Source organism: Purpureocillium lilacinum, assembly GCF_023168085.1.
Source record: "Purpureocillium lilacinum CBS 284.36 DNA, scaffold_3, whole genome shotgun sequence".
Lineage (NCBI taxonomy): Eukaryota > Fungi > Ascomycota > Sordariomycetes > Hypocreales > Ophiocordycipitaceae > Purpureocillium > Purpureocillium lilacinum.
Genome location: NW_027072113.1, coordinates 405,730 through 418,455, shown reverse-complemented (window position 1 = coordinate 418,455; position 12,726 = coordinate 405,730). Strand labels below are relative to the sequence as shown.

Genomic DNA, 12,726 nt, shown 5'->3' with positions numbered 1-12,726 from the left:
TTGTTCAAGGGGCTTGATTCATCGACCCGATCTCATCACAACAAGGCACACAGAAGCCGAAGGACTAAATAAGTACTTGGCAGGGAAGCAAAGTACACCGTTGAAACCCCGCCTTGTGAGGCCGATGCCGTCACGCACACGATACCACGCACTGCAACAACACACGATGGGGAGCACCAAGCTGTCGGGAGGTGGTCGAAGTGCGATCAGGTGATCGGAGTAGGAAACCGATGTCCGTGCCGGACCTGACGGATGGGTGACGGCCGGGCGCGTGACTAGCAAACCCAGATACGGGCGCCCCCAACTGCATCAGCCAGGCCGCAGCCACGCTGTAGGGTCCTCCCGCCTGAGCGCCCAGTGTGGACCCCTATCGCGGACATCGACTGATGGGCGCTCTGTGCCCGGCGCTGCCGCGGGAACAGACCTCGCTTGCGAAGCTCCAAAGGATCCGGAGTCGAGACTCTCCGATGGCAGATGGCTCAAGCCAGTAAGGCATGCATCCGAATGAAGGCACAGACCCGTACAGTGTTACGGGCGCTGGAGTTCCCCGCGTGGGGGGGCCGTGCAAGTGTCCAGCTGCTGCTAATGCCCCGTGTAAGTGGACCTGGGTCGTCTGGGGCGTCCGCCACCAGACCGGCCGCGGGATCGCAACAGCCGACAAGCAGATATACAATGAGGGCATTCCCCATTCTATGAAACCGGCACGGCACGAGGTGAATTTGCTCGCATCGACCGGGTGAGGCGGCAATGGCGCTGTAACAGCTTGGACCACAGCAGAGGACTGGAGCGGTCAGTCGCCGCCGAGGCCATCTTGGTACGTCTTCAATGTCTCGGTCTTCATCCCTGAGTCACCTGTCACCGGTTTTTCATGGCCGTACCCTGAAATACATTAATCATCTATCTACTCGCGAAGTGAATTATCGGCCGCCAGTGGCAACCTGAAAAGCTCGCTGTATCTGGACTCCATCCGCCAAATGTTGGTAACTAACATCGCACTCACATGAGCCGTCTTGGCTCCTCTTTGCTGCCGCGCGAAGACGGCGCTCTCGATACACCCAGCACACACGTATCCTCATCACAGCCCTCCCCGCACTCGTCTTTCCCATTAGGCCATAAATGAATCGCTAAAAGTGGTTGAACATAATGTTGCTGAAGTTGTCGCCCTCCCACCACGCCATGCCCCGAGACTCGCCCATGGCGGGCTGCGTGTCATAGTATCCCATGTCTCCCATGCTAATGAACTGAGAAGAATCGGCGTATAGCCACGGAGTGAAGTGAAAGGCTAGGCTGTCCTCGTCGCGGTACGTGCTCCAAGGCGAATCGCGAGCCGAATGCGAAGAGGCCTTGAAGGACATTGTCGGCGCCTCTTGTCCGCCGTCGGCCGTATTAATGCTGATTTCTGGTGAAGTCGCTACAATAATTTCCAGAGTTGGGCTCTCGCTCATGTCGTCGCCCGTGACGGGTGGAGTGAGGGAGGCGTCCAGCAAACCTGCAGTCGAAGCTTCGTGCGAGTCATCCGTGAAGCTGAACTGCAAAATCTCCCACATGAGGGGCACGCTGAGATAGATCTTGGAGGGCATCCAGTCCTCCATGTCCATGCTATCTGGCCCCGCGGCCATTCGGGTCATTTTGTCGAGATTGCGATCCTGCGGGATGTCAGTCGACGGTGCCAGATAACACCAGAGGCTTTCCTCAGTGGGGTCCATACAAGTGCCTTGCAGGCGGCGGAACAGTTAACAAATCGCTTCAGAAACCGCTTGCACTTCACAAAGTCCGTGTTGGACTTGTACTTGAGCCTCGGGGCGGCTGCGCAACAGTAGTACAGATGCACCGTGGCGGCGATGGCGGCTGCGTGGCCGAAGAACGGGTCCGCCAGCGGAACCTGCTTATCTACGGCCATGTCGATCATGCGCGCGATCCAGGTGGCATGGAGGAGGGCCAGCTCCGAGGATCTTCGCCAAAACGTATTCGGGATGGCCAAATTAGGGTTGTGCTGTGCGCCGACAATGTAAAGGAATGGGTGGTTCAAGACTGTGTGGATGGCATGATAGGTGAATTGCTCCTTTAGCCACGGCGCCCAGTAATCGCGATTGACTTTCAGCTCCTCTATCTTGCGCTTGTAGAACTTGGCGGAGTCGTAGCGGTGGCATATGGGGATCCTGTTCTCAATCTCCATGAAGTCGGACAGCACCTTGGCGTACATGGAGTCGTGTCGCCAGGGTTCCTTGAGGATGTTGTGTGCGCAATTGGAAACATACTTGCGCACCTGGCTCCAGACCCACGCCAGATGGACGCTCGTGTTCCAGATCCCGGGCTCGTCGGGGTCGGCGCACCCAAGCTCATCTCGCGGCAAGGGCGGCGCCTTGGGGTCGAGATCGCCTCGGTCTCCGCTATGCGATTGGGAATGGTACGGTCGCCATATGTCCGTGGGTACGCTCAAGAGCCCGTTCTGACGCCCATAAAACTGTTCCAGCAGCTGCAGGCTCCAGAAAAGTCTCTTCTTCCTTTCCGTGTTCGGGTCGTCGACGGCATATACCGACTCCAAGTCCAGCATGGCTGTCCGGCAGAGCTGAAATGCGAGGCCGAGATGGAACTGGCCAAGGTGAAAGTTTCCGTCTGTGTCGCCATAGGCATCAGTACATATGTAACCTCAGGTGCTGGCCGCCGACGTGCTTCGCTCTTACCTATGAAAGACGAGTAAGAAAGTAGGCACAAGCTCTCAATGGTGGTCAGGTCCACCGTGCCACTTGCAAGGCGAAGCATGACCAGATGCTTCGCGCTATCGCTGTAGAGCTGCAGCTGGTCCCGTTTTTCTGAGAAGCGGGAGGTCAGCACCATAATACTGCAGGCAAGCTCTCCGGGGAGGGTGCCGTAGTCGCTGACATCTTCACGCGAGAAGCACCATATCGGTTGCCTGTGGCAGTACTTGAAGTAGAGACCAATGCCGACGGCAATGTCCGACGGACTGGGCCGCAGACTTGACTCGTCCGACTCAGGCATCACGGAGGGGAGGCGAGCATGGCCCGGGGGTTTGTTCAGCTCGGGGCCCGGCGGCGTGGCCGAGTATGACTTTTCCGACGGCTCGGCGACATCTTCGAATGCGTGTTCTTGTTGTCGTGTGGCATGGCTCGCCCTGAGAACCCGGTCAGAATGCCCGCGGGAAGCACGGCTCGGAGTCGTATGTACAAGCTGCCACTGAGAAGGATATCCAGCTTCTCTTCCAAGTGCGCGAGCCTCTCCTCCTGTAGATCGTCAGCGAGGGTGCTCAGATCGTCAAGTAGCATCATTGGCGTACCGATCGGTCGCCATGCGGCGGCCTCGTGGCAGCGGGATACGAGCAGGACTGTCTCAACCGAAGACAGCTTGAACAGGCCGGCTTCTCGCCGGGACAGCGGGTCTTCTTTCGCCTGTGTGATCGTCAGTGCACGGCCGGCGATACATATCTGGCAACGGCACGATCAAATGACGGACCTGCAATTGAGGCAGGCGAGGTGAGATCGCCGTCTCCCGCGGGCGCTGGCCCCGTCCTCTGGCGGCGTCATCATGGGCTCGACCGAAGCTGGGCCATGCGATGTTGGAGGAGGTTCAGAAGGGGGCGCACCGCCAATAATAAATACCAAAGTCTATTACATATCTCCCCCTCTCGCCTGGGCGACGCCACGGTGAGCGCTGGTGCACACCACCACACTCTGGAGCTGGGGCTATCGCCCCCTTCTTCGCCGAGAGCCCAACTGCTGGCCCCGAAGCGCGCGCCCCAAAGGGCCCACGCGGGGTTGCAAGAGCCGATACCACTTCCAGGCTAGCCACCGCAGATGGCCAAAATGGTCACGGCGAGGCGCCAAGGCGCTGCGCTGTGCTCAGCGACCAACTTACAGGCTTGCTTGTCCGGCGCCTTTTTGACACGACCTTCGCCAGGCACGATGGCACGTGGACCGGCTGATAACGCGCCTGATGTGCGTGTGCATGCGTCCGTGAGTGTGTGTCAAGTCACCAAGAATTTGAGTGCGTGTGCCAGGTGCCAGGGTGGTCGCGCAGGAGGCGGTCCAGCAGGGGGAGGGGGTGTGTTCTGAATCGTTGCCTGTCATGTCCCCGGACCCGCGGCGATAAGTTGCACCCCGTGCTTGCACTGCCTTGCAGCAGTGTTCAACAGTCGCCGGCCGCCCCGTGATGCACAGCTCATCGTGATGCACGGCCGCGCCGGAGCTCCCATCTCATCGGTGGGGGTCCCCAGCATGCGGGCTGTGGCGGATTCTGTGGTTGATGGCATAAAAGGGCGTTTTTGTTTGCAATCCTCGGCCCTTGATTAGCCAGCGATGCTCTGTTCTTGTTGGTGCCCTGGCGATGTCCGGCCCCCAGCTCCCCACGCGGGACGATCGCGCTGTGTTCCACTGGTGGTCTGAGCCGGTAATCACTCCGCATCAACAACCACACAGGGATCTCTCAGGGGCCCTGGCCCCGCGCACGGTCTATGGCACCTGGTAGGGGTCTGTCGCCTTCCAAGTTCGCAGCTTGTCATGCTGTTCTGGACCGAAGTACGGATGCAGTAACATGAAAGGCGCAGCCACACAATCTCCACTTACACCTACCATCTTGCAGGTTCATCGAGAGGGTGTCAAAAGGCTTCCTCTATTTGCACCTACAATTTCGCGGACGGTTCTATCAAGTCTCTCATCTCTACCCGAGGCCATTCGGGATTCAGCGATGGGTCTGGTCGCTCCCGATCCCACGCCCACCTACTCGCGAGTTCTGGAGCCAGCGTTCCCTCCAACATCTGTGTCACGTACTTGCCAAGTACCGGGAAGAACTTGTAGCCATGGAAGGAGCCGCAAGTCGCAACATAAAGCCCCTTGGCTGCTGAATGTGGCGATATGATAAAGTCCCCGCTTGTGGTGAACGCATCCCTGATAAAGTTAGCACCTTATCTCTTGGTCTCTAGGGCAATCGACTTGCCAGCAGATTCGATGCTTTTCGTGCGTCCAGTGTGCGCTCTTTTTGCCGTAAAAGACATTGCTTGCATATTGAATGTCTTCTTTCAGCTTTCCCGAGACCTTCCACTGAGCGTAGTCTCGCTCATTGGGGGGCGCTGAAATGAATCTGCCCGGCAAGACCTCTCGAGTGTTCTTGAAGATTGTCTGACCCCACCACTTCATTTCTCTATCTTTGGTGGGCGGCAAGCTCCCGATAAAGGCGCCTTGCTGGAGGTTAGCTACCAGTGACTTATCGCACGCTTAAACGATACTAACTCACCTGATTCCGCGTTGTAGCCCTGGAAACCGACGGGCATGGATGCGAACCTCTCGTACGACTCATCGTCGACTTTCCACATTCCAGTCGTGATGCCTCCCGCGACAATCCTTGGCCCAGCACGAAGCTCGGCAAAGCCGCTGGTTGCAGCGCTGAACTCTAAGAGCTTGGGCGTGTATGCGCCAGTGCACAGAATGACGTGTGATGCTTCCAGTATTGTTCCCGTCGCTGTCTTGATTCCGGAACAGTGGCGATTTTTGTCGACTTGGAGGGCTGAAACCTCTGCAGCGACATACTTGACGCCCAGCTCGATTGCCTTGCGAGTTACCGCGCGCAGACAGTCTCCAGCGGCTGCCCATCCACTGGTCTTGTTGATGAGCACCTCTTTGGCACCCGAGTAATCAGCATCCTCGAATAGGCCCCCGTACATCTTTCGAGCCTCTTCGATGGGGTAGGCGGCCAGATCAGCCGTCCTTCCCAGTTTTTTGTAGTTGTTGATAACGTCTTGAGCATAGTCGCTGCGACAGATCCAGTATACCCCCGTCTCGTGGAAGTAGGGTTTCCAGAGCGGATCGGACTTGAAGACATCCTGTGCCTCCAGCGCTAGCTGGCAGTACACAATGTCATCGTAGTCGGCACGAACAGCCTTGTTCCAGTCCCACGATGCGGCAACGCGGCTTTCTGCGTCGTACGTATCCCGGTCCACGAGCGTCACCGAGGCATTGGGATACTTCTTGATCAGGTGGTAAGCAGTCGACACGCCAAACACGCCTGCGCCAATGATGAGAAATGACGGCGCCTCTGAGGACATGCTGCGAAATGCAAACTCGGCAACGCCTGACGGGTGTCCTTTGCTATCAATGGGAGAGGGTGTCAGCATCGGCACCCAGAGACACGGAGCCTTGAGCTCGAGCAAGAGTGCGGCACAACCTACATGTACCGTACGGTCTTGCAGGAACGCTCAACTTGGATGTGCCACCGCTCAGACCAGGTTCGTGATAGACTTGTCAATCAGATCATATGGTCGGGAACGTGGCCGAGTGCTTAAATCGTCACAAGCTCATTCGCCCGCCAGACCCTGAACCTGCATCGGCGCCGCAACTTATGTGCTTCGCCGGCCTGCCCCGGCATCGGCCAGGACCTCCGATGAACCGGTCACGTGACGCTGTGTCGGCGGCGAGATAACTATGCATCTCCTCATACGTGGAGCGTTCCACAGTTATCTCCCTACCATTGTGATCGATATCGAGTCACGCTGTGCAAATGCCCGGGCGTTCATCCGCAGATACAGAGCGTCGCAAGCAGAGATGCACGGAACACTGCACGCTACTGCAGCGTATGCAATCGCATTCCCTCAAATGGTATAGCATCCTTGTCGAGAAGCTGCCACTGCGCGGTTCTCCAACTGCCGGTCAATGCAGCGGGCGTTGGACGCCACACCCCAACATGAAGGGTCCCAGCTTCTTCCCCGCAATGTCTGGGACTCGGGGCGGCGCTTCCCCAACCCTGCGTTAACCGCACCCCCACTCGAGCGAGCTGGCACGGGCGGCGAAGCTGTGACTCTGCAGCTGGTGCTTGCCGACTTTGCGCAATGCGGTGTCCAGGGCGCCATTACAGGCATCGCCTACGGCAACAGGATGGCCGTTTGATCCATACTTACAACTTGCCAGTTGAGAGCATCTACTCTCTGCCCGTTGTTCTCTCGCCCGCAGATCCCGCGAATGGGGTCGTTCCCGAGTCCCAACCCCTGATTACAAACGTCTGCGCATGCGTCCCAGCGTTCGACACGGTCGGTCCGCGTTGGCTGCACGAGACGGGTCATGCGGGGAAAGGGTCTGCGTCCGACGTCGGGCCCCCAAGCGCTTGGGACGGGGCCTCAAACAGAGCCGATGAAGATCGAGACCATTCCAGAATAAGCTTTCTGGCGCCCAAGGGAGTACGAGCTTGAGGCTGAATGCACGAGTACGAGCTCCAGGGCGACAGCTGGGGGTTGCAACATTGCACCACCATTGCGCGGCTACCTGGGCCGTGAGTCGGGGACAATGAACAGTGAATCGACGGCCACGACCCCCCGGCACTCACACAAGGTGGAAATAAACACAGCCAAGATGGGAAGTGGCGGGAGCTTCAGACGCTTTCGGTGGCCACGTGGACAGTCGACAACACCCATGAACGCCATCGCGATAGTTGGGCCGGGGGAAATGAAGGTGCCGCGACAACTGCCAGACAACTGATGTGGCCGTAGTCTTGCCGCAGGTGGCGAGGGAACGTCGCCGCCGCTGCGTTGGCTCTCATCATGCTGTCGGGCACGTCCTCCGATCACTTGGTGTATGCACGATGTGTCTCGCCACTGTATGACAACACTTACCCCGTGTGATGACGGCCAAAGCGCCGTGCCATGTGGCCATTCTGAAATCATCCCTTGGGCAGCTCGGGCAGCATTTGCCGGCGGGGCGGTCGCCATGTCCGGGGCAGTTGCGTAAGGGAAACCATCGTCGCCGGTCGTTCATGTCCGATATGCGCGCCGGCCTTGGCGCCACAAGCGGGGATGCGTCCGCGTCTGGACAATTGCTTCGGCTGCGTGTTCCAAACCCATTCCATCCCGTCCACACTCCCGCCGCGTTTGGCAACTTGTCAATAACGGCCTCTGGCGGAAAGCCGATCATGTGACCGGCCTCTCGTCGCCGTGTGCCTGGCCAGCTGACGATACCTGCAACCAACTCACGACCGTGCGACACAATGTTATCGGACTGGTGGGAGCCCGCGCTCCAGATCAGTCCTTACGAGTCCGTAAGGGGGGAAAGATAAAAGGGAAGCGCGGCCTCTCCAAGCAAAAGGTAGAGTAGCTCATAGAAGATAATTCGAATCATTTCTGTGCCGATATTATTGCGCCACTTGTCTTGTTGTGTACCTATTTGCTATGGCGCAGTTGCTCAAGAGCTATCTCGGCCTAGGCCGAGCCACTACTGCCGACGACGAGAGTGCCCCTGTCAGGGCACTACCGGCCTCGTGGTATACATCCCATGAGATGTATGAGTTGGAAAGGCGGGCCATTTTCTCCAAGAAGTGGCTCCTCACAACACACAAGCACCGCATCCCCGAACGAGGCGACTGGGTTCGATATGATGTTGCTGGATTCGACTTCGTCATCTGCCAAGATCGCGATGGAAACATCAATGCCTTCCACAATGTCTGCAGGCATCGCGCCTTTCCCATCGTCACTCAAGAGAAAGGCAACAACTTCATGTTTTCCTGCAAGTATCACGGCTGGTCGTATGGTCTCAATGGCAAGCTGGCCAAGGCACCAGGCTACCAAGACATGGAAGGCTTCGACAAGTCCAAGAACAACCTACTGCCGGTCCACGTCCACGTCGACGACAAGGGCTTCATCTGGGTGAACCTTGATGGTGGCGCAAAGCCCCAAGTGGCTTGGGAGGATGACTTCGCCGGCATCGACAAGCAGACCAGGTTTCAGTTCTACAACTTTGAAGAGTACCAGTTTGACCACACCTGGGAGATGGAGGGCGAGTACAACTGGAAGATCCTGGCAGACAACTACAACGAGTGCTACCACTGCAAGACAACACATCCTGACATCCCGACCATCGCGGACCTCAGCTCCTACTGGGTAGAGACAACCGGCGGCCACATCCAGCACTTTGGCAGCCCGACAGAAGAGCAAATCGCCAGGGGCTTCAGAGTCGCCGCGACTTACTACTTCCCCAACGCGTCGTTGAACATCTCGTACGGCTCCTTAACTCCCCATTTTTCATGGATGTACCACTGACATGTAGCAGGCCGCACTTTTTCTTCATCCAGAGATTCGTCCCAAGCGGGCCGACAACATCAACAATGAGGTACGAGGTTTACAGAAACAAGAACTCCAGCGACGAAGACTTTGGTGTCATCGACGCCATGTACAAGAGGATCATGTCCGAGGACAAGGTGCTTTGTGCGAACGCACAGAAGAACCTGAACGCGGGCGTTTTCGTCAACGGGGAGCTGCACCCCAAGATGGAGAAGGGACCGCTCTTCTTCCAGAAGTCGGTCCGAGACCTGCTCACAAGCCACCACAAGAAGGAGATTGAGGCTGGCTGCGAGATTTGGCCGGCTCGGCAGACCTTGCCGGTGGCGTCTCAGGCTAGTGAGAATGATGTCAACTTCTGCTCAGCGGTGGACTGCTGCAGAATTCCCAAGGAGATTACGGTTTAAGAGAGTCTTTCCCATTCATAGCATTATATAGTAGCCATTAGCGACATGATTCAATGAATACAGTCCTTTCCATCAAGATTTCATACAACAGGGGTTTGAGTACGGCGACAGCCAGTCCCCGCGGCAGTCCCTTCTGCTTCCATATACGCCATCCAAGCACACTGAGACGCTGCATAACGGCCCCGTCCCTGCCGCGCGCAAAAGTCAACCCGTCCATCACAATGCATTGGCCCCCGCCTCGCCGTCGTAGCGGGCTACTGTTTCGGCTTGAAAAGATCCAAGTGATCTGAACAAAGGGTCGTGTATGAAACAAAGCCTTCGGCTTCCGAGTCGGTAAAGACACCACCCAGCTGATCCTCGTCCACTCCCGCGTCTGTTGGGTACGATATCTTGTACACCCACTCGCGGCCGTCAATTAGCTTCTCGGTGATGAGCTCGCCGGCCTGGGTTTCACGGAAGGCTGCCCTCATCAGGGATTCCATGAAAGGGTGGAACCAGTACGACTTGAACCGGCTAAGGAGACTCTTTTTGCTACATGTCGCGTGGTAGAACCCGAAGATATTCTTGGAGACGACATTTGTGACCAATTTAAGACTGCCAATCCACTCTTGTGCGGACATGGATTGTTGCTCGGCGATGGAATTGTAAACGCGAAGTAGAGACTGGTAGACATTGGCTGGCATCTGGAGTGGATACGGCTTGAACGTCTGACCTTGATCAAATACATCCTTCTGCACAGTTGCTGTATTGTCCGAGTTGTTGAAGTTGAGGGTGTGTATCCATCTGTCAAAGTAGCATCCAGTCTGGAAAAGGGTGGACTCGTAATCGATGGCAACGTGGTGTTCCGTTGTGTTCAAGTATTGGGCTCTCACGGCCGATAAAGGTTTGATCTCGCTGGAGTTGCGCGCGTGGATGACTTGTTGATTGCGAGAAAGCTCCTGGCGGCCGAAGAGCCTAGCGAGGTATACCTGATCGGAGTTGTGGTATTCGAACTTGGGATCAAATGTCGCCTCCATTTCGGCTATGCCAGCATTGATGAAGTCTCGTAAATCACCTATAGGCCCAATGACAGAGCCCGAGTTGAAAAATCTCGCATCCGCATAGGCAAGGTCCCCGTTGCCTGTCTTGGGCCCAAGTGCGTTGTGTGCCAGGTTCGATGCAGGGATAGATGAGCACTGAGCCTCCTCGTACAACGGGGGCCAGCACATCTTATCAGCACCCCAGAAAAGAGTCTGGCGGAGCCCTCGAGTGTGAGCTTCCTCGACACTAATGCCGAAGCGGTCGGCGAGGCGAGCGTCCGCCTCGGAAACGAGTTGGAAATATCGCTCGATTATGACTTCGACAGGCAGCTGGGCCATAACATCGTGTCCGTCTCCGATGATAATAAGATCGTCATCCTCACCGCCATGAGGTAACGTATCGAGATATCGCTTGATCGTCCGTAACTTGGCGACATGGGCCGCCTTTGCGTCGAACTCGCCCTCCCCTTTCCATCCGATCACATAAGGTACTGGATATCTGTTGACCAGAGCTGATGCGACAACGGCGCAGAAGAGATCGTTTGGTGAGGTGGCCGGGATCACGTAGTGCAGCTGGGACCTCCTGGGTCCTCCCAGCACTTCTGGCCTTTGTCTCAGAGCTGAACTGCTTAGCGGCCACTAGAGGGTACTCTTCGTCAGTCATTGCCCTTACAAAATATTGAGCCGGCTTCATTCTGGGAGTGGGGACCAGTTTCGAACCTCATCTGTGTACAGTCTATAACTCTCCAGCGTAACGAGCATGACCAGCATGCAGAGGCCAAGGAGAACATATCGACGATAAGCGGGTGGCGATCCGTACATCATACATAACAAAACGAGCCGAAGCAGCCCGACAAGAATCCAATTATTAAGATGAGCCGATTTTTGGGCGAAAGCCGTGCTATCTGGCCAAAAGAAGGACTTGGTGGATCAGGGGAGGAGAGCTGAAGGAGCGAGCGGTGTGACGGGACGAGCCCCCAAGACATCCATCAAACAGACTCTTAAACGAACGACTTCGAGGGGCGTGGACCACGAGAATGAGGCAGAAGCTCTCGGGTTTCGAACATTCAGTCCGCAAAACCTCTCCAAGCGAGCTTTCGTAGCGTGTCGCAGGGCGGTCGAAAGCTGTTGCTGCGACAGAGAGATTCGTCTTGCCTCACGCGAGCTCCTTCCGAACGAAGCCAGTTTGCATCACGTGTTCGATTGTGCCGGCAAACATTTCCACCCTTGCTCAGCAAGGATCCATGAGCTAACTGCTTCTTAATGGAATCATGCTTACCCGGACCTCGTCGTTATGGTATTATTCCCACTGGTGTCTTGGCTGGTGTGTCGCGTGACCCACTCCACATCCCTTCTGGCTCCGTGTTGAGGTTGTCCGGTCACTTGGCGCGGCGCGGCAGAGCACATGCAGACGCCTTTCCCGCGAGCCGAGGACTCAATAGGCAAACATTCTGAGATCGACGAGGTTTTTCCTCGCTTTTCTCTTTTCGTGCTATGTTGTGCCTCCAACAACGGGGTACGTCCTATTTGAAGGTCGGCAGGTTCATCGGAAGACAGCCGGAGCGAGTCCCCTCCACAAGAGCCGGGGAGGTGGTTGACGGTAAAGGTCCCGGACACTGCAGACCTCAAAGTGCCAAGGGGACCGCAAGGTAGTGACGTAAAATTCTTACGCACTCCCTGCAACAGCGCTACATCCTCCAGTGACTAGCCCCCAGAACGTCTGACCAAGTGTGTATAATACGGGGTCAACCCCTGAACGTCCTTGGCGCAATTGGTCGGCTCGCACAACGCGCGAGAGCAGAACAGATAACTCGAGATCACACTTCGAATAGGGCGCTAATTTCTGACACAATTCTTCTTCTCAAATTGCAGTCTAAAGGTAATTCCTCTGAATGGTCGGGTCAAAAGTCGGGTGAATGGGCTCGTGTCCAGTGTTCGGCTTTCCTGCCCCACAACGCCTTCTGAGAACTCCAAAACTCGGCTCTCCGGTTCCTAGCGTCCCTTGGCAAACTGCCGAATTCTTGATGCTGTTGGCCGCTTAAGTATATTAGCCTGAAGAAGTCAAGTACGACATTGGCGAGAAACGACATGAGGGTCCCTGTTTGACACCTCTCACACTGGCATTCACGAAAAACACTTGCGCATATACTATTGTGTCTCGCCCTGGTCGCGAACTCGTTGCTGGACTCTTCCGTATGCCCTAGGGCAGCTCATGGATTTCCCCGCTGTCATGAAGCTATTGCGCTGACTT

At 56.5% G+C, this 12,726-nt stretch overlaps 4 protein-coding genes across 4 annotated transcripts; 1 reads left to right on the top strand and 3 right to left on the bottom strand.

Moving 5' to 3' along the window:
- Window positions 1-1,124: 1,124 nt before the first annotated feature.
- PLICBS_003990 (uncharacterized protein) lies at window positions 1,125-3,000 on the bottom strand (the record flags this gene model as incomplete). The annotated part of the gene is made up of 3 exons (XM_065600362.1): window positions 1,125-1,646; window positions 1,709-2,616; window positions 2,844-3,000. The coding sequence occupies 3 exons, from the start codon at window positions 2,998-3,000 to the stop codon at window positions 1,125-1,127; spliced, it is 1,587 nt and encodes a 528-aa protein (XP_065456434.1).
- A 1,576-nt stretch (window positions 3,001-4,576) lies between these two features.
- Window positions 4,577-6,055, bottom strand: PLICBS_003989 (uncharacterized protein; the record flags this gene model as incomplete). The annotated part of the gene is made up of 3 exons (XM_065600361.1): window positions 4,577-4,582; window positions 4,947-5,191; window positions 5,248-6,055. 3 exons carry the CDS (start codon window positions 6,053-6,055, stop codon window positions 4,577-4,579), a joined length of 1,059 nt encoding a protein of 352 aa, XP_065456433.1.
- Window positions 6,056-8,164: 2,109 nt separating this feature from the next.
- Window positions 8,165-9,456, top strand: PLICBS_003988 (uncharacterized protein; the record flags this gene model as incomplete). Its single annotated transcript, XM_018326799.2, has 2 exons — window positions 8,165-8,988; window positions 9,042-9,456. 2 exons carry the CDS (start codon window positions 8,165-8,167, stop codon window positions 9,454-9,456), a joined length of 1,239 nt encoding a protein of 412 aa, XP_018175119.1.
- A 254-nt stretch (window positions 9,457-9,710) lies between these two features.
- Window positions 9,711-10,814, bottom strand: PLICBS_003987 (uncharacterized protein; the record flags this gene model as incomplete). Its single annotated transcript, XM_018326800.2, has 1 exon — window positions 9,711-10,814. One exon carries the CDS (start codon window positions 10,812-10,814, stop codon window positions 9,711-9,713), a length of 1,104 nt encoding a protein of 367 aa, XP_018175120.2.
- Window positions 10,815-12,726: the final 1,912 nt, after the last annotated feature.